The sequence below is a fragment of the Sceloporus occidentalis genome, unplaced genomic scaffold (assembly GCF_023333645.1).
Source record: "Sceloporus occidentalis isolate IW3139 unplaced genomic scaffold, rSceOcc1.0.p SCAF_23, whole genome shotgun sequence".
Taxonomy (NCBI): domain Eukaryota; kingdom Metazoa; phylum Chordata; class Lepidosauria; order Squamata; family Phrynosomatidae; genus Sceloporus; species Sceloporus occidentalis.
This window is the reverse complement of record NW_028317003.1, coordinates 3,245,976-3,265,363: the sequence shown is the minus strand read 5'-3', so window position 1 is coordinate 3,265,363 and position 19,388 is coordinate 3,245,976. Positions and strand designations below refer to the sequence as shown.

Genomic DNA, 19,388 nt, shown 5'->3' with positions numbered 1-19,388 from the left:
TAAACAGAATGTAAATAGTCCTTATGGTCTCTTAGCTTTACTTGTGGACACAAGGCTTGCTTTGGCATCAAAACATCTGGGATAACATTACTGACAGACATTATGAAAATAAAGCTTGTACACATAACTACCATTTATCTTTTGCAGCATGTCATCAGAGCACAGAGGGGCATCAATAACGAAATGGCCCACCAGCTATATGTATTACAAGTACTTAATTTCAACCTGTTGGAAGACAGAATGATGACTAAAATGGACCCTCAGGATCAGGTAACTACGTCTAACCTGAAAACATCATAAGCCGCTAGCACAGTATACATAAATGTTTGTGCTCTTCCACAAACCATAGCTCAATTGAGGTCCAGTTTGGTCTGTATTGTTGCCAATCCCATAAATATGTGTGAATAGCCATCCGATACTTTAGAACCCCTTAATAATTGGATTGCTTCTTCTGCCAGATGAATTGTGTTCTACAATAGCAGTGATTTACAATGACCCGTTTGGACTACTGAAGTGATCAGCTCAGCCTTCACAGATTTGCGTTTTAGTTATGTTAGGTTGTCACCCTCCCTTGCAGCATAATTTAAATCCATTCTGATTTCCACTGCTATAAAAGTAGATAAATTCCCTAATTGAAGCCAGGGCAAAAGCTATGTGTGTCAGAAAGAGATGTAATTTTTTTAAATGTTATTTTATTTGTACTTGTATACCACCTTAATTATTTAATCTCTTCTCCATTTGCCACTTGACTTGGGAGACAACAGAGCCCATTCATAAATAATCTTAATACGTCATTGCTAGCTGTGCTAATATATTTATTGAAATGTTGGCCTTTTCGATGCGTTCCAGGCACAAAGAGATATCATATTTGAGTTACGCAGAATCGCTTTTGATGTGGAGCCGGAACAAAACAATATTGGAGGCAGTATCGAGAAACGAAAATCTATGTACACCAGGGATTACAAAAAGCTTGGATTCACTGTGAGTAGTTTAATAGCTTTATTTTATGGTGTGACTAAAAGCTGTTGTTCCACAGGAATATAAAACTTAGCAGATCTGTCATTTTATATTTTTATTTTCTATGAAGGTTACGTGACGTAAAGACGAAGCAGAAACTTTTAAGAAGCTTTTTTAGTTTTTATGGCAACAACCCTTCAGTGTCTACTTTTGTGTCGCGTGACAATTGAGTGTTCCATGTAAATAATATGAATGAATCCACAATTTGACTTTGATTAAAGAATTATTTCTGGAAGGTTTTCTGGAAGCTAATTCAGCATTACTAGAAATTGGGTCCTAATAGACTCTAAGTCTATACCAGTATATCTTAAAGTATGTTAATCCTATTGTGAGTTTTATACTAAAATGGTATCTTCACTATTGCAATAGCACCGAGGGATCTGTTGGGGCCTTATAAATAAATGTAATGTGTTTCTCATGCTGCATTTAGTTTACAAAATTAAGTTTAAAATCGTATGTAGTTAAGCACCTTTTATATGTTCATGTTGATTACCCTACAGCTTATTCAAATATTGTGGCACACGATATGTTTTAAGACTCTTAAGCATAGTGATTTTGTGCACAGCATGGCTGTGTGGGGTTTCCTTAAACCCATCTTTATGGTACGAACGCGCCAAAATATTTTTTGTGTTTGTTTAAATTTGGAATACTTAATTATCTTGTCTTGTCTTTGATTAAGGGTTTATGTACCATAGCTCTGAAAGGAACCCAATAGGCAAAGTTCGCAGAAATAGCAAACCAGGAAAACCGTCCAGGAAAAAATTATAAAGGACATGGTCACATAGATGGATATACCATGTACAGAAAAAAGCAGGAGGATAGACACACAGTGCAAGAGTGTAATGAAAAATATAACAGATTTAATGCATAAAATAAACACATACAAGAGAAGCCAGCGCTCTTGAAATGGCGTATGGTGGGGGTTACCCAATATAAAATCCTGGCACAGAAGATATTTGCAGATAAAGGAAAGCTTCTCAGGAACCAACTCCCAGTACACTCTTCACGGCTGGATACAGGTGTTCTTAAATAGTTATACAGCAGCAAGGAAACCTGTGTAAACAGCCCACCAACAAATCAATCCCATATATACAGTATATAGAGCCTCACTTTTCTATTCTCCCTTCTATTGTTTTGTCATGGTAAGCGTTATTGCAGAAAGCATGCTTTTAGTTGACTTCCATAAACTTCCATAAACGGACTCTTTTCGTCACCTACTGAGCACAGGATAGGTATGGTTAATTTGTCCAGTAAATTATAAAAGAGAAGAATAACAGTGATTAGCTGGTAACACTAACAATGTTGCGTTTTAGAAATAAAGCATTGGCATAAAACTAAATAAGCCTGCCTGGCAGTCATACTTATTGCATTAAAAATATTTATAACATCAATTTACAATTTTCTTACTGTGGAAAGGAGCTTATGCTGTTTCTAGCTTATTCCAATCGCGATAGAGACATGAACACTCTTTCAGGGCCAACTGTGGCTCCCCAATGCTTAGCTCAATTAGAGGTGTCACAGTCAAAACCAGTTCTCGAAATATGGCGGCGTGCTATATCATAGGACAGCTGCACGTATCCTGTATTCCGCTGAACTTGGCAGATGGATAGAAAAGTTGGCACCAGTCTCTTTAGTCCTGGTTTGTACAACCAGCAGGGTTTAAACAATTGAATGCAATTTTTTTTTCAGGTCCTTATCTACAGCTGTTAAAAAAAACAGTTGTATGTATAGAATATATATGTAGATACAGTATCTGTCTTCATGAAACTTCTGTGTATGTCATGTTGATATCTGCCACTAGGAGGCAGTACCGTAACAGTAAATGCCCATTTCAAATGTTTAAATGTAAAGATACAAAGCTTGATCCAACCAGTAAAATATAGTAGCACCATGCCAAATAAGCATAGTGATTTAATACGAGTCTGAGGCTTGTGATAAAATTATCCATCAAAATCAGCACTATCATACATTAGGCCAGCTAGCATTTCTCAATTAAATGAAAGTTTTAGTAGTCCTATTTATATCTTCTAACCACTTTGAAGATCTGTCTAAAAGCTTTTACATAAGAGCAGAGAACATTTAATAAACCAAAACTTAGCGATATGCTATGCTATGCTATATATATATATGTGTGTGTATCAACAAGCTACACTAGTACACTACTCTGCTGCCTTAACATTTATATAATGTGTATTACACACACACACACATATTCCAAACCAAACATAGCAAAAAAAATTTGGAACACCTATGGCTAATTCTAGTAAAACATTAATAATAAAAATGGATCTGCATATGTTTACATTTGCATTCATCATGCTGCATTTCCAAATCGCAACTGTATTTGTGTCTATCATTGACAATGGCTGTCTCTGTGATGGTAATATATAATGTAAATAATGTTAATATTAGGGCTGAAACAACGAATCGATAAAATCGATAACGGAAATCGTTGTCGACGATTTCCGTTATCGAGTGATCGATTCGTTGTTGGCTCCTTTTACTTACCTCCGCGAGCGTTCCCTGCTTCCGCTACACGCTCTGCACTGCGTGACGGATGTGACGCGTTCCGGAGGTAAGTATTCTTCATGTCTGTGCGAATCGCTCTGTGCGAGTGGCTCCGTTCGCACAGAGCGGTTCGCTCTGTGCGAGTGGCTCCGTTCGCACAGAGTGGTTCGCTTAACATTCAGTTCATTAAATTATTTTAAATAAACAAAATTTGCATATTTTTTTTTTTATCCGATTAATCGAAAAAATAATCGGCCAACTAATCGATTATTAAAATAATCGTTAGTTGCAGCCCTAGTTAATATAATGCTAAAGGCATTGGTAGGTGGAAGAGGGCGGTGGTTCTGCCACTTTACAGATCTCCTCCGGTCAGAGCTCGCCTAGAGTGTTGGTTACGGTTCTGAAGACCCCATTTCCAGTAGGATATTTGAACATTAGAGGGAATTCAGATAAGGGCTACTAAAGCCGTGAGTGGTTTGTAGGATAAAAATGATCCAAGAAATACTAAGGGATGTATAGTTTGGAGGAAAGATGAGAGATTGCAGATGCGATAGAAACATTTAAATACTTAAAGGGATTTAACAAAGTACAGGATGAAAGTTTATTTTTAAAGAAGGAGAAATGTTAGAACTAGAGGTCATAGTCTGAATTGAGAGGGTCAGAGGCTTACACTTAAAGTATGTTTTACTTTGCTGAGGTTGGTAGATAAACAGACTTGGTAGAGGCTATTACAGTAAGGGAATTTAAACATGCATGTTCTACGTCCTTACATCAGGAAAATAGGCGACTAGATGGGATGAATGGTACCTGTTAAAATGTTTCTATCACGTTGATCTTATGCATGTAACCAATGTTTTGGTAAATTAAGGTTTATTTATGCTCATGATCTTGAACTAGTCTTTCTACGTATTGATTTTGCTATTGGGCAGACGCATTATATGATAAATAATGCATTTTCCCCTCCGGGGAACTGTTTTAACATGACACATGTGGTTTGCAGAGGTAATTATTTTAGTACCAGTGGCAATGTTGGGATTAAAAACAGTGTTCTCTTTAACACAAGTCTATTACTTTCACAAATTGTATTATTTACAATTCACTACACGTAGTGTGAGGTGTACTGTAGGAAGCCCCTACGGTGTGAGTGTAGCGGGTCCTTGGTCTGAGACGTCTGCTTAAGGCTTCTTGGTGAACAAGCAAAGCCTTTTAATGTACTCCATAAATGCGAATTTATTTCCAAATCAAGTAATTAATCCAAGCCAACTGAAATAATTTAATGTGTAATTATATTGCCAAATAATGGCTATTAAATAATGATCTCATATAAGCTAAGCTTACATGAAATCCCTAGCTTGTCCAATGTGCTTTGTGTTTACAACAAAGCTGATTAAATGTCATTTAAATATAATCTGAGTGATTTGGAGTAGCTGGATGGATTGTTTGCAGTTTGCAGAGTTACCCTAGGGCTCTGTGACCTGTTAAAACGAGCAGCGACACCCTTGATTTCCAGTTTACAGTTTAGACGGATAAAGATGCTTTTAGTTTTGTTCATTTTTTTTGTCAGTGCCAATTCTCCTATATAAAAGTTTTTTGAGTCTAAATAGCAACGATGTATAGCAACGTGACCTACCTGGGTGAGCGTTCACATGATCGCGTCTACACGAAAGGACGGAAGGGGAGACAAACATACGTGGGATAGGCATTTAGAGGTGACCCTCCTATTAGTATAATTAGTACAGTGCCAACCATTTTACCCGGCGCCTCTTATAGTATTCAAAGGCAAACCGATACAAAACTAAGACAAAACCAATAGATTAGGTAAAGAGGTCCCTAATCGCAAGCTTATACTCTTCCATGATATGTCATGGGGTCGTGATCATTTTGTAGCTGGTTTGATTGTATTATTTGACATTGGTAATGCTTCTTTTTCTTTATTTCTTAATTTACAATTACAACTGATTTGGTGATATGTTATATGAGAGAGAATGAATTCCCAAATAATAAAAATACTATGTTCCAGATACATAACACTATTTGAAACAAAGTTATGCCTCTTGAATGTCTTGGAAACATTTAGAAATAAGTTTCTAATATTTATGGTTTCCTCGGAAGATCATAGTTGATCCTGGTGTCTTTTTTTTTTTTCCCCCCTTGAAATGAATAGTTTTATAATATCTGATCAAAGTGACTTTGGCTATGATGAATAAACAGTACATTGTGCTTAGAACATTAATCAAGATCAGATAAACGTGTTTGTACTAAGCTTAAAAGCAGCTAGTAGGTAATAAAACCTCTGCTACATGATGTATAGAGATTCACATAAGATGTAACCAGGAACAGATACTGAGCACTAGCCATTTAATTGTCCACACAGCACAATTTAAATGACCTTAGCAGCTGCCAAGAAACATGTCCCAAAGATCATTATACTACCCATGCAAAAACTTTCTAAAACTTAGTTCTGAGTGTAATATGTTCTTTGCAAATCAGGGCCTTAAAACTTTAAAAATATCTGAAAGGAACCCGTAACTAAAAAGGATAAGGTTGACCAGGAGGCCCCTTCATCTGGAGACCCTTATGGAAAATGTATATTGCAGGGTTTCATTTAAATCTATGCTGGATCACACATTTTTAAAAGTCCATGGCAAATGTATCTATATGGCAAATGTAGCTATAACTGTGTCCAAGGACTCCATTAGTAATACTGATGTACACCCTCATGGATGGGTGGGTGAACATCTGAACAGTTTTTGTTATGGGGGGAGGGATCCCATTATTCATGGGATTACATTATACATTATAAATTCTAATGCCCTGTATCAGATTTTTCTTTCCATCAGCAAAAAAGAAACGGGGGCCAGCGTAATGTTCTGTAGGCATATTTTATCATTATTAAATTGTAGAGCGTAGGAAACCAGAGCTTGCCGTATTAAAATGGAGAAAGCTGCTGTTCAGGGACTCTGGGGACCTCGAGTTGCTAAGTCAAGGAAAGAATGACAGTCAAATCTGATTTACTATTGCTGGATTTTGACAGCTGCTGTTTGTGTCTTCCAGGCCAGATGATTAATCCAGATGGATGATAAATCCTCAATTGAAGTAGTCACGGGCCCATGCTGATCACATGTCTACTAGCTTTTGTTTGGACAGATGTAATCGAAACCATTATTTTTGTCCTCATGATAAAAGACCTAAGTCGAGCCATTTTTTTTTTTATTTTTTTTTATGTGGATGATGTAACTTCACTGAAAAACTGCTTGTTTGTATACTCTCTCAGTACTTATCAACACAGGGAAATTATGTTAAATTATGTTCTTTTCACCTTTTTCCAATTTTTAAAAGTAGTGCACAAAGAGGTATATGCCAGCCACTTTGAATCATTGACAGTCGGCAAGATTAACGTGCTATGTATCTGTACGCACAGAACATTAAGGGGCTTTCCATTATATGTACTACACTCTATATTACGGCACTTAAGTTTTATTGTGATAAATCACAATACACACTGTTTGCAGGGGTTTGGCCTCCTGCTTTCCCTATAAAAATATCTGGTGAGACGTGCAAAGCTGAACCTGAGCACTAAGCGACATTAAGACTGGGATTCATGGAACAAAATAGCTTTAACACACAACCCAGCTGGCATTCTCATTGTAAAACAGACAGGATTGCTCATTCATAAAGGTACTGTATAAACCACTTCTACTGGAAAGCTGTTTCGCTTATTTACCACCCTCTCCCTAAACGAACAAAGAGCCTGCTAGACAGATTGCGTTCCCTGAGCTTGGAAAAGAGGATTTGACATAAAACATGTTCGAATTGCTTGTTGTTCTAATTGGCACTCAAACTGTTAAAGTATTTTAATGAGGCTGAAGAAGCCTTTCAATATATATATTTTTAACCTTTTGGCTTCCCCTTTAGCACTACCTCTATGATTTAAATATACTGCCTTGTTATTTTAAATCAGCCCGCCCAATCAATAACTGCACAGTCGCCAACACGCCAGAGAGAGCATGCTACTGTGTATTAACGGATCAATAATTTATCAACTTTACTAGTTTGAACTGAGGCTGACCCAGCTTTGCGTTGTTCAAGAGCTTACAGGAAATATATATACACTTATTCTGAAGGCACAACAGATGATTCCACTTATTGTTGAAGTACCTGCTGAAGAAGGTCTGCCCCAAGCTTTGAAATTTGTTAGAATAGGGTTTCCAGTAGGACTGAAACAACTAATCGATAAAATCGATAATAATCGATAATGAAAATCGTTGTCAACGATTTTCATTATCGATTAATCAGAGATCGGATTATAACACTAGAATCCAGATCCCCTGCAACGCTGCAGGGGACCTGGATTCCCCTCACTGTCAGCCGGTCTCTCACTTCCGTCTCTCTCCCCCCTCCCATACACCCCTATGACTCCTCCCCCCTCCCATACATCACTCTGCCTCTCTACCTGGCTCCGTTACTGACTTCATAGAAGCCTCAGCGTAAGTGAAGGGCAGTAACGGAGGCTGGCTGTGCGCATCGTTTAGACCCCCACCGGCTGACAGAGGATCATCCTCTCTGTCAGCCGGTGGGGGTCTGCATCGCACGGACAGCCTCACCTTCACTTACGCTGAGGCTTCTATGAAGCTGCAGTGAAAGTTCCTGTCAGTAACAGAGCCGGGTAGAGAGGCAGAGCGGTGTATGGGAGGGGGGAGGCGTCAGAGGGGTGTATGGGAGCCACCCTCCCATACGCCACTCTGGCTCCTCCCCCTCCCATACGGCACTCTGCCTCTCCACCCGGCTCCCTGGTGTCTTGTGAACCTCCGTGGCTGACAGGAGGCAGAGTGGAGTATGGGAGGGGGGAGGAGGCAGAGTGGAGTATGGGAGGGGGGAGGAGGCAAAGTGATGTATGGGAGGGGGAGGAGGCAGAGTGGTGTATGGGAGGGGAGGAGCCAGAGTGGAGTATGGGAGGGGGCAAAGTGGTGTATGGGAGGGGGGAGGAGGCAGAGTGGAGTATGGGAGGGGGAGGAGCCAAAGTGATGTATGGGAGGGGGAGGAGCCAGAGTGGTGTATGGGTGAGTTATAGTGGTGTATGGGGGGTATTATGAATTTCAGGGCATATAGGGGGTATAAGGCATATCGATATTAGGCATATCAGGGGGGCATAAAACATATCTGGGGTAAAAGGTATATCAGGGGGCTCAGTGGCATATAGGGGGTATTAGGCATATCAGGGGGCATAAAACATATCTGGGGTAAAAGGTATATCAGGGGGCTCAGTTGCATATCACTGGCATATAAGAGGTATAAGGCATATATGGGGGCAGAGTGGCAAGCTAGGGGTCAGATGTGCATAACCGGGGGCAGTTTGGTAAATAAAAAAAATTTAAACAAGGCTTTTTTCTCATAGTTTTTATTAAATATGAAAAATAGTTAACATATGAATTAATATTTACTAATAACTGTATTAAAACCTAGTTTGAGAAACACTGTGTTTGGGTTCTTGTAGCTTTTATTATTATGTCAGTAAAATAAGAAGGTGAATAGAGAGGCCATTGTGATAAAGAGATGAAATTGTACGTTTTTTATTACATTATTTTAAATTGAAAAAAAATTACATTTTTTTATCCGATTAATCGAAAAAATAATCGGCCAACTAATCGATTATTAAAATAATCGTTAGTTGCAGCCCTAGTTTCCAGAGTACTCCACTAGCAACAACAGTAGCTGGGGGTGATCGATCATACACTATATAACACTCTGTGGACACCTGACCATCACACCTATATGAGTTTGTTGGAGATCCTATTCCAAAAGCATAGACATTAATATGGAGCTTGCTCTCCCTCTGTGCGTATGACAGCCTCCACTCTTCTGGGAAGGCTTTCCACAAGATTTAGAGTGTTGATGTGGGAATGTTTGCTCGTTCATTAAGTAGAGCATTCATTCATCATGTAGAGCCCTGGCTCGCAATCTCCATTCCAGTTCGCCCCAAAGCTGTTCGATGGGGTTGAGGTCAGGGATCTGTGCGGGCCACTCGAGTTCCTCCATACCAAACTCATCCAACCATGTCTTTATGAACTATGCTCTTTGCACTGGGGTACAGTCCTGCTTGAACAGGGAAAGACGTTCCCCAAACTGGTGTCACAAAGTGATTTCATACAATGGGTGTGACTGAAACAGTTATATGCAAAAATTAGGATGGGTGTCACATACTTTTAGTCATATAGTCTAACATAGAAACATAGAGTGTGTCGGCAGACCTCCAGTCTGCCCAATTTCTGAATACTTTCCTAAGTCCCTGGCCTTATCTTCTATCTAGGGTAGCTTTTTCCCTATTTCTCCAATGTACCAACATCTACCACCTCTGCTGGAAGACTATTTCATGCATCCACTACCTTCTCAGTAAAGTAACTTTTATGATATTACTTTTAAACCTCGTGATGGTTTTTTTTATCGTATCCCCTTCACATCTGGTAAGTTTTATCCTGCAACCCATGAACCAGTTTAGTAGCCCCTCTCTGGCCTCTCTACAAAGTATCTTTATCCCTCTATAGATACAATCCTGTATTGTGAACAATACTTCAATTGAGGTCTCACTAGTGCGCTGTGCAACGGCATGAGCACTTCCCTCTTTCTACTGCTAATACCTCTCCCTATACAACCAAGTACCGTATTTGCTCGATTATAAGACGACCCCCCAAAATCTGAATATTAACTTAGGAAAAAAAGAAAAAGCCTGAATATAAGACGACCCGAAAGGAAAAAAGTTTTACCAGTAAATGTTAATTAATGTAAACTATTTTTTTAAATAAAAGCTATGATTGAGAAAAATATTTTTTTTGTTTTTATTTCCTTGTATTTTCCAACCTGTCCCCCAGTAACGCACATCTGCCCCCAGGCTTGCCACACCAATATGGCACTGTGGCCCATGATATGCCTTTTAACCCTCTATATGTCACTGTGCCCCATGGTATGCCTTTTGACCCCCTATGTGCCACTCTGCCTCCAGAAATGCCTTATACCTCTATATCCCATTCTGGCATTTAGGGGGTTAAAATGCATATTATGGGGCAGAGTGGCATATAGGGAGGTATAAGGCATTCCAGGAGGCAGAGTGGCATTAAGGGAGTTAAACGGCATTGTATAGAGCACTCTGCCTCCAGAAATGCCTTATACCCCTATATGCCACTCTGGCATTTAGGGGGTTAAAAGGCATATTATGGGGCAGAGTGGCATATAGGGAGGTATAAGGCATTTCAGGAGGCAGAGTGCTCTATTAAATGCCCCCTTAACGCCACTCTGCCTCCTGAAATGCCTTATAACTCCCTATATGCCACTCTGCCCCATAATATGCCTTTTAACCCCCTAAGTGCCAGAGTGGTATATAGGGGTATAAGGCATTCCAGAAATGCCCTATGCCCCCATTTAACACACACAAACACACACACACTTCCAATTTCCTGCTGTATTGCCGGGGCAGCGGGTTGACAGCTCCTTCCGCTGCAGCCGGAAGGAGGTGGAGTTGGCAGCGGGGGTTTGTCTGCGTCGGTCGCACATACCTTCCCCGGCTGTCAGAGATCAGAGTTCCCCGCACCGGTGCGGGGAACTCTGATCTCTGACAGTCGGGGAAGGTATGCGTGACCGACGCAATCAAACCCCCGCTGCTAGCCACACCTCCTTCCGGCTGCAGCGGACGTTGTCTACGCATATCGCGTAGACGTCAACCCGCTGCCCCGGCAATACAGCAGGAAGCACCGGTAAGTGTGTGGGGGGGGAGACAGGAGGATCCAGGTCCCCTGCAGCGGTGCGGGGGATCTGGTTCTTAGTCTCATAATCAGACCTCTATTTGAGGTCTGATTAGAAGACGACCCCGATTAGAAGACGAGGGATATTTTTCAGAGCATTTGCTCTGAAAAAAACCTCGTCTTATAATCGAGCAAATACGGTATTCTGCTAGCATTTCCAGCTTCTCTATTACATTGTCTACCTACCTTTAAATCCTCTGAAAGAATTACCCCTAAATCCCTTTCCTCAAATGTTGAGGTTAGGACTAAATAACATTTTCTATACTCTGCCTTTATGCCCTATGTGCATTACTTTGCACTTATCCACATTAAACATCAGTTGCCACAGCTCTCATCATTTTTCTAATTGACCTAAATCATTTTTCATTTGGCTTATCCCTCCAAGAACATCAACCCTGTTGCAAATATTTGTCAGCAAAAAGACATACCTTACCATCAAGATCTTCTGCTATATCAGTAATAAAAATATTAAAGAGAATGGGTCCAAGAACAAATCCCTGAGGTAACAAGACCTTGCTCTGAATATACGCCATTGACTACAACCCTCTGTTTTCTGTCACTCAGTCACTCCCTAATCCATTCAACAATATTGGGATCCAAACTGGGACAGCGTCAAAAGCCTTCCTGAAATCTAGATACCCAATGTCTACTGCACCAACTTGATCAATTACTTTAGTCAACCAATCAAAACAATCAATAAGATTAGTTTGGCATGATCTCTAAGTAAACCCCTGTTGTTTCTGATCTTCAAATCCATATGATGTTCAACAATCGTTTCCATTAATTTACCTACTACTGATGTAAGACTTACAGGCCTATAGTGCCCAGCTCTTCCCTACTACCTTTATTAGGAATGGGCACAACATTTGCAAATTTCCAATCTTCTGGAACTACTCCCGTTAACAATGAATATGCATAAATGTCTTTCTGGGTTGGAGAGTAAGGAAGAGATGTCCTTCAACTGTAGTTTGTCACCAAGCATATACTCTTGGTAAAAAGTGTTCTGCCTCTTCTGTCACATAAAGCTTATTGAAATAATATACTACAGGGTTGTATTAAAAATCCCCTCTGCCATATGTGATGCATTTTCCAAACCCTGGTTTTAGAAGTCTCCTGGTCACCGTACCCTAAGAGCAACAAGATTGTCCTCCTGGTGTGACATTCGAGGAAATCGGCATTGCCTCTGTCCTTTCAGCTTTATCTAGTGCACCCCAGATAAGGGATCGATAATATATTTTGGCTTACTATAAATTTACATTTGTTTTCTATTTGTTTTATGAAAGATTTAATAAATGTAAAAGTGAAATATACCCAGAAAAACAGATTTTCTGTTAGCTTTAAATATAGGTAGAGATTATATATTCATGATACTTTTAATACACATAGGATTAGAAATGGTATTTTGTTTACAACTGAAATCTTATAAAGCATTAATTGATATTAATCACATCATCAAAATTAATTTGTGTCATCTTATTTAGTTTTTAATGCCCTCATACATAATGCAAATGTGTATGATCTTTGGATACATGTATAAACTATGCTTGCGCTAAAACCTAACAATCCACGAATAATATCCATTAAAAGCCCAACCGTAAATGCTCTAGACATACATTTGCATATTTCTCTCTCCTCTGTCAGTATGCTGGAAATAATCATTTATCAACTTTAGTAGAATGAACTGAAGCTGACCCATCATTAGTAATACTGAACCTCCGTGATACTATTTTGGTTAGTTTAAAGGGCTTTAAAAAAAAAACTGTTGTGATGGCAATCCAAAGTAATCTCTGTAATGATGTATGGCCAAGACACTGTACATATACACATACACCTAATTTTATTTTAATTGTTTGCTTATATTATCATGATCAGAGCTGGAAAATTAGATTAAGCTCATGGTTAAAACATTCTACTGGTCTCAAGAGATTAATAGATCAAGGGTTATACAGTGGCAAGAAGAAGTAAATGAACCCTTGCCAATTATTTGGATTATTTTTTCATTCATTGTTCATAAAATGTATCTGATCTACATCTAAGTAATTGTCCTGCTTCTTTAGCCAACTTCTACTGCGCTTCAGCCGGCTGACAGCCATCCTGACATTATCCTCTGATACCTGGATAAATTTGAGAATTCAGTGTCCCCTCGATAATGACAAGCTCTCCAGGTCCATGGTTTCCTGCCATGATCTCCATGCATCTTCAATGTTTTGCATATGATAGACTAATGAACAGAGATGTTAACCAGTTTCTAATGGTTCCTTCAAATCTTTTGCTGTTGCACGAGGGTTCTTTTTTTATCTCATTGAGCATTCTACATTGTGCCCTTGTAGTCATCTTGGTTGGACACCCACTTCTAGGGAGAATAGCCACAGTACTAAATTGTGTCCATTTACAAACTATTTGTCTAGAAGGATGAATATGAAGAATCTTTGAGATTACTTTGGAACCCTTTCCAGCTTTATACAAATCAACAATTCTTGACTAGAGGTCTTTTTTGTGTGGTATGGATCAGCAGATGATTCTTGAGAATAGCAAACTCAAAATGCTTGAGTGTTTTAGTCAAGTCAAGGTAGCTGGATTGTTCCCAAAAGCAATATGGAGACAAACAAGCTGACAGACATATAAGGGAAATTTATAAAGGAAATTCTTTAAATTGGGCCATGTCATTTATATGGAAGATTAATTTTAATAGGTCACAAAATGAGAAATTGTATAGGTATCAAAGGTATTACATTATTAAGTTTGACATTTATGATAAATTACATTTATGATTGACATTTAGTGATTTTAAGATTTCTTTTTAATTTGTACTGTCCTCATGTGTTTACCTTTTTGTTATTAGAAACTTATATTGTATAATAGGACTTGTAAAGCCTATTGTTGAATGCTTATATTAATTGCCCTTTTGTTCGTCTTTGCTTCTTGCAGAATAATGTAAATCCTGCCCTGGATTTTACCCAGACTCCTCCAGGAATGCTGGCCCTTGACAACATGCTGTACTTTGCCAAGCATCACCAGGATGCCTATATCAGGGTAAGGATGCTTAGAGTTTATAAGTTGTTGTACAATTTTACTTTAACATCTAAAAGTATCTTTAGTGGTGCAGCCAGTGACAAATACTGGCCTTGGTCTGGAGCAGCCGGACCCTTACCACATAACAGAGAGCCAATCAATAGGGAGATTCGACTCCTTGTAGCCCCACAGCTCAACCTGTCCATTAAAATGGAGGTCACTGAGCTCCCAAATTGACCCATTAATACTATGGGGGGGAGAGACTTGTGGTGCTGTCCTGGGTTAGACCTAGAGCATCACTGAAGATAAATATGCCATTGGGTGGATCTTTACCTTGTTCAAAACTTGTAATATACATACAGTATATATATATTGTTTGCTGTACAAAAAATCTATGATAATATTATTTTTTAGAAATCATTTTTGGAGTTACAGATCGTTCAATTCAAATTAGGGGAGGAGACAATTGTGGAAGACTTCAGAATAGTGAATTAACCTGTTTTACTCTGTTTGTTACTGAAATACTGGTTGAAAGACCATGAGCATACCTGGGAACTGGAGTCTCACTGTTTTTTCTTGGTGAGGGATCAGCATTTAGCTTGCCCAACACCTTTCACATGGCTAGCCCTGCCTTACATGAAGCCACTTCTGCAGAAGAGAGAGAAGGTCACGTCACGCCAGTGCTCTGTCATAGCAGCCCCGGAGGAAGTGTCGGGTAGCATCGGAGGTTGTTTGCGCGCATCGTGCAGACGTCCACCGACTGCCGGAAAGGAGGATCCAGGTCTCCTGGCAGCCAGTAAATGACTGCGCGTAGACAACCTCAGCTGTTGCTGGCCGGTACTTTCGCCTGTGCTTCTATGGTGGAGCACCGGAAAGTCATTTCACGCCGGCGCTCCATCAGAGAAGCCCCGGCAGAAGTGCCGGCAGCAGCAGAGGTTTCCTGCGCGCATCGCACAGACGTCCACCGGCTGCCAGAGAGAAGGATCTTAGTCTCATAGTCAGACCTCCATTTGAGGTCGGATTATAAAACGACCTTGAACATAAGACTAGGGAACTTGTCTTATAATCGAGCAAATACGGTATATGAAATTTATTCTTACTCTATAGTGTGAAAGTTGTAAAACAAAGGGTCCCTAATCTTGACTTAATCTGTTGGAACGCATAAAAATAATCAGGAGTGCTGGAATTTTATTTAACGGTCACTATGATCAGGATCTGCTTGCAGAGCTTCATGTATTTGATCCAGCATTATTAGCTCCTCTACAGATAGTTCTGATCTCACCGTTGGAAAGATGACCTCAGGGAAAACTGCATTTTATGTTCAGGAATAGTGTGATCTACAAATGCTGACTGGATGCGATATCTATGCCAAGAAGCTGTCAGCATTTATTAAAGGTGCTGTTCCACTTTGACAAAACATTAATTGTACTCTGTAGTATGTTAAACAAATACAGTTTATCAGATATGTCATTTATTCTTTCCTTTGAAGGTTTATTACACGAAACAAAAAACAACATAAACATGTTTAAAAAGCTTTCTCATTTTCTAAGGCAACACCGTATCCATGTCTATTTTTGTGCACCATGGCAACAAATTATAAATTAGGCAATGTTTTTGCCATCAAATAATTATTTCTGGAAGGTTTACTGCATTCAACGGCTTTAGGAATTGCATTTCTTAAATTCAGAAGGGTAGGTGGAACGGCACCTTTAACATACTCGGTTTCCCATAAAGGTCTATTTTAAGCATGCCATCAGTATGACTGAAATAAGCAGTATTGTTCTTTGATTACTTAATGGGACTTGCTCATTGAATATAGAGAAATGTTTCATAATTTTTCCCCTCTAGCTGCCGTTGAACTCCCGCAGATCCCTTTCCGTCTAAGTGAAGCTTTAGGAACAGAAATCCTAGAGGGTGCTTTTATAGCTGAATAGCATCCATAAAAAGCAGGCTGCATTCAGCCGACTGAAGATGACTGAAGAATGCCACATACAAAAGATCTCTTTGAATCTAATAATAGCAAGCCTGTAAACTGCACCAGAGAATGTGTATTTTTACTGCGATAAAAAGCGTAAATATATATATATATATTCTCTACAAGCAATATATACAGCCAGATTCACTTAACATTTTCAAAACAACATTTATACATTTTTTTTAATCTTATCTCTTCTTCTTCATGTTGTCTACAAGCAATAAAAAAAGGTTAGTGCTATAAATACATTTAAAAAACAGTTAGCAATAAATATGTGGAGTTAAGCAATCCAATATATATCCTAAAAGGGATAAGAGTGCTTTAATATCAAAAGCGGTATGTTAGCTAGTGAATATACAAATGAAATCTAGTTTCCGAATGGATGTTCTATTGGATTTTATACTGAATATGAATATCTTTGTACATGTTTTCTAATATGAGGCATTCATATAATATGTACTTTCATACCTTGGTGTTCACCTCCTAATTGCTAGATATCGGAAAAATTGCCCTCCTCTCGGGACCAGGCAGTCTAGCCCATTCCCTATACACATCAGCCACTTTGTATCTGCTTATTTGACTGTATATTGCCAGCTGGACCAAGGTCTTATATTGAGTCAAGGAGTGCTCTGGGACATTGAGTTAGCAATACTATTATGCATCCCTACATAGTTGCTGTTATCTAAAGCAGTTCCCTCCAATCTGTAGGCCCAATACCCATGGGTTTGTTGGCAGGTAGTTTCTTATAAGTTCCTGTGGGCTTAATGCAAAATGCAAGTGCTCACAGGGCACCAGCATTTGTGGTGCGGTGGTCTTTACAACATTTTGAGTTTATTAAAGAACATTTTTTTTTCTTGTGGCTGCCATTGGTCCAGAGGTTATATGTCACCATTATGTGAATGTTCAAAAGCAATACAATGCTTGTAAGTAGACTTGGGCACCAGGGGGCTCTGCGTGTTCGTCTTCGTGCTCGTCTTCGGCAAAAAAAAAACCTTCGTATTCCGCGAATATTCGCCTGGTCCTGTCTTCTCTTCGGGCGAATATTCGCGGACATTCTTCGTGTTCGGGTTTTCTTCGTTTTCCCCGGTTAAGGGGTTAAAACGGGGTTAAAGCCGCTCTGGCGCCAGGAGTTTAAATGTCCGTATGAGCAACTCTATTGGTCGTCAGCAGGGGGCTCGTCTGCCATTGGTTGATGGCAGACGAGCCCCCTGCTGGCAACCAATAGGGTCGCTCGTACAGACTGTTAAACTCCTGGTGCCGTAATTGTCCGCCAGATCCCGCTGGTCTCCCTGTTCTATCATTTATTAACTGATAGAACAGGGAGACCAGTGGGATCTTCCGGGTAAGTTGCAGCATTGGGATTTTAAAAGTCTGTACGAGCAACTCTGTTGGTCGCTCGTGCAGACTTTTAAAACTCCAATGCTGCAACATACCCGGCACATCCCACTGGTCTCCCTCCTTGTTCAATTAATTAAATGTCCGTACGAGCGAACAATAAAGTCGCTCGTATGGACATGTAACTAATGGAACAGGGAGGGAGACCAATGGCATCGGCAGGGTAAGTTGCAGCATTGAGGTTTTAAAACCCCAATGCTGCAACTTACCCGGCACATCCCACTGGTCTCCCTCCCTGTTCAATTAATTAAATGTACGTACGAGCGAACAATAAAGTCGCTCGTACGGACATTTAACTAATTGAACAGGGAGGGAGACCAGTGGCATCGGCAGGGTAAGTTGCAGCATTGAGGTTTTAAAACCCCAATGCTGCAACTTGCCCTGCAGATGCCACTGGTCTTTAACTAATTGAACAGGGAGGGAGACCAGTGGCATCTGCAGGGTAAGTTGCAGCATTGGGGTTTTAAAACCCCAATGCTGCAACTTACCCGGCACATCCCACTGGTCTCCCTCCCTGTTTAATTAATTAAATGTCCGTACGAGCGAACAATAAAGTCGCTCGTACGGACATTTAACTAATTGAACAGGGAAGGAGACCAGTGGCATCGGCAGGGTAAGTTGCAGCATTGGGGTTTTAAAACCCCAATGCTGCAACTTACCCGGCACATCCCACTGGTCTCCCTCCTTGTTCAATTAGTTAGGGGTGAACTTTGTTTTTTAAAGGGTTAAGGGGCCGTGCAAGTGAGCCTATTGGTCGCTTGCACGGCCCTTTAACCTATGGATTTCCGCAGAAATCCATAGGTTCGCTGTCAGGGGTTACAAAGACCGTGCAAGTGAGCCTATTGGTCACCTGCAGGGTCTTCCTCTGGCATCAACCAATTGCTTGATGCCAGAGAAGGTCCCTGTAGGCGACCAATAAGCTCATTCGCACTGCCCTGTAACCCGTGACGGCGAACCTGCGGATTTCCACTTCCGGGAACTGCTGCGAAGCCGCGAAGACAAGGTAAGTTAGAAGGGGGGGGAGAATGGTAGACGAAGACGAAGACAATCACGAAGATCTTCGTGGTGTGTGTCTTCGTCTTCACCTACGTTTTACCGCCGCCATCTTCTCTTCGGCGTGTCTTCGGAACGAATACGAAAAGGCACTCTTCGTGTTCGTTTCCATGTTCGCCCGAAGACGAATGCACAAGTCTACTTGTAAGTAATGAGAAGAGGGAGGGATAGAAGAATCTAACTTCAAAAGGAATAAGTTTGCCATAGTGGATCATTCTAATGATTTTATGTCCAAATAATTTACAGTCATTTTGGGCTTCGGTGAACTTAGCGACAACAGTCAGTTATTTGGCTTAGATTCCCCCATCTAAAACAGAGTCTATTAAGAAGCCATCGATAATCAGGAGTAATAAGGCAATGTACTTTTCAATGTAACAAGGCCACAGCAAAGTTAAGTATAAAGATTTCTCTGGTTTCATGCCAGCGATAAGCCTTCTAAGCCAGTCTTGCAGGATTGTACCAGTCGGGGACAGCCATTTGCCACACCGCTGCTGGCTGGTTAGGAGCGCCACACACTCACCCGATCTGTTGCTTCAGTCCTGCAGTGTGCAGCCCCCATAGCTGGATATGCCTGGCTGTGTGATTACATTCCAATTCTGTTAATTGAAAGTGAACCCACAGTGTCTGGTACAACA

At 40.2% G+C, this 19,388-nt stretch overlaps 1 protein-coding gene across 4 annotated transcripts in view; it reads left to right on the top strand.

The window, feature by feature from the left end:
- Positions 1–19,388, top strand: part of LOC149300692 (engulfment and cell motility protein 1-like) — a 140,385-nt gene that overhangs the window by 28,416 nt on the left and 92,581 nt on the right. For all 4 annotated transcript variants that reach the window (XM_089484722.1, XM_089484720.1, XM_089484723.1 and 1 more), the window contains 3 exons: positions 148–270; positions 850–981; positions 14,247–14,351. In XM_089484722.1, coding sequence (XP_089340848.1) covers positions 148–270; positions 850–981; positions 14,247–14,351 — 360 coding nt within the window. The remainder of the gene's footprint in view (positions 1–147; positions 271–849; positions 982–14,246; positions 14,352–19,388) is intronic.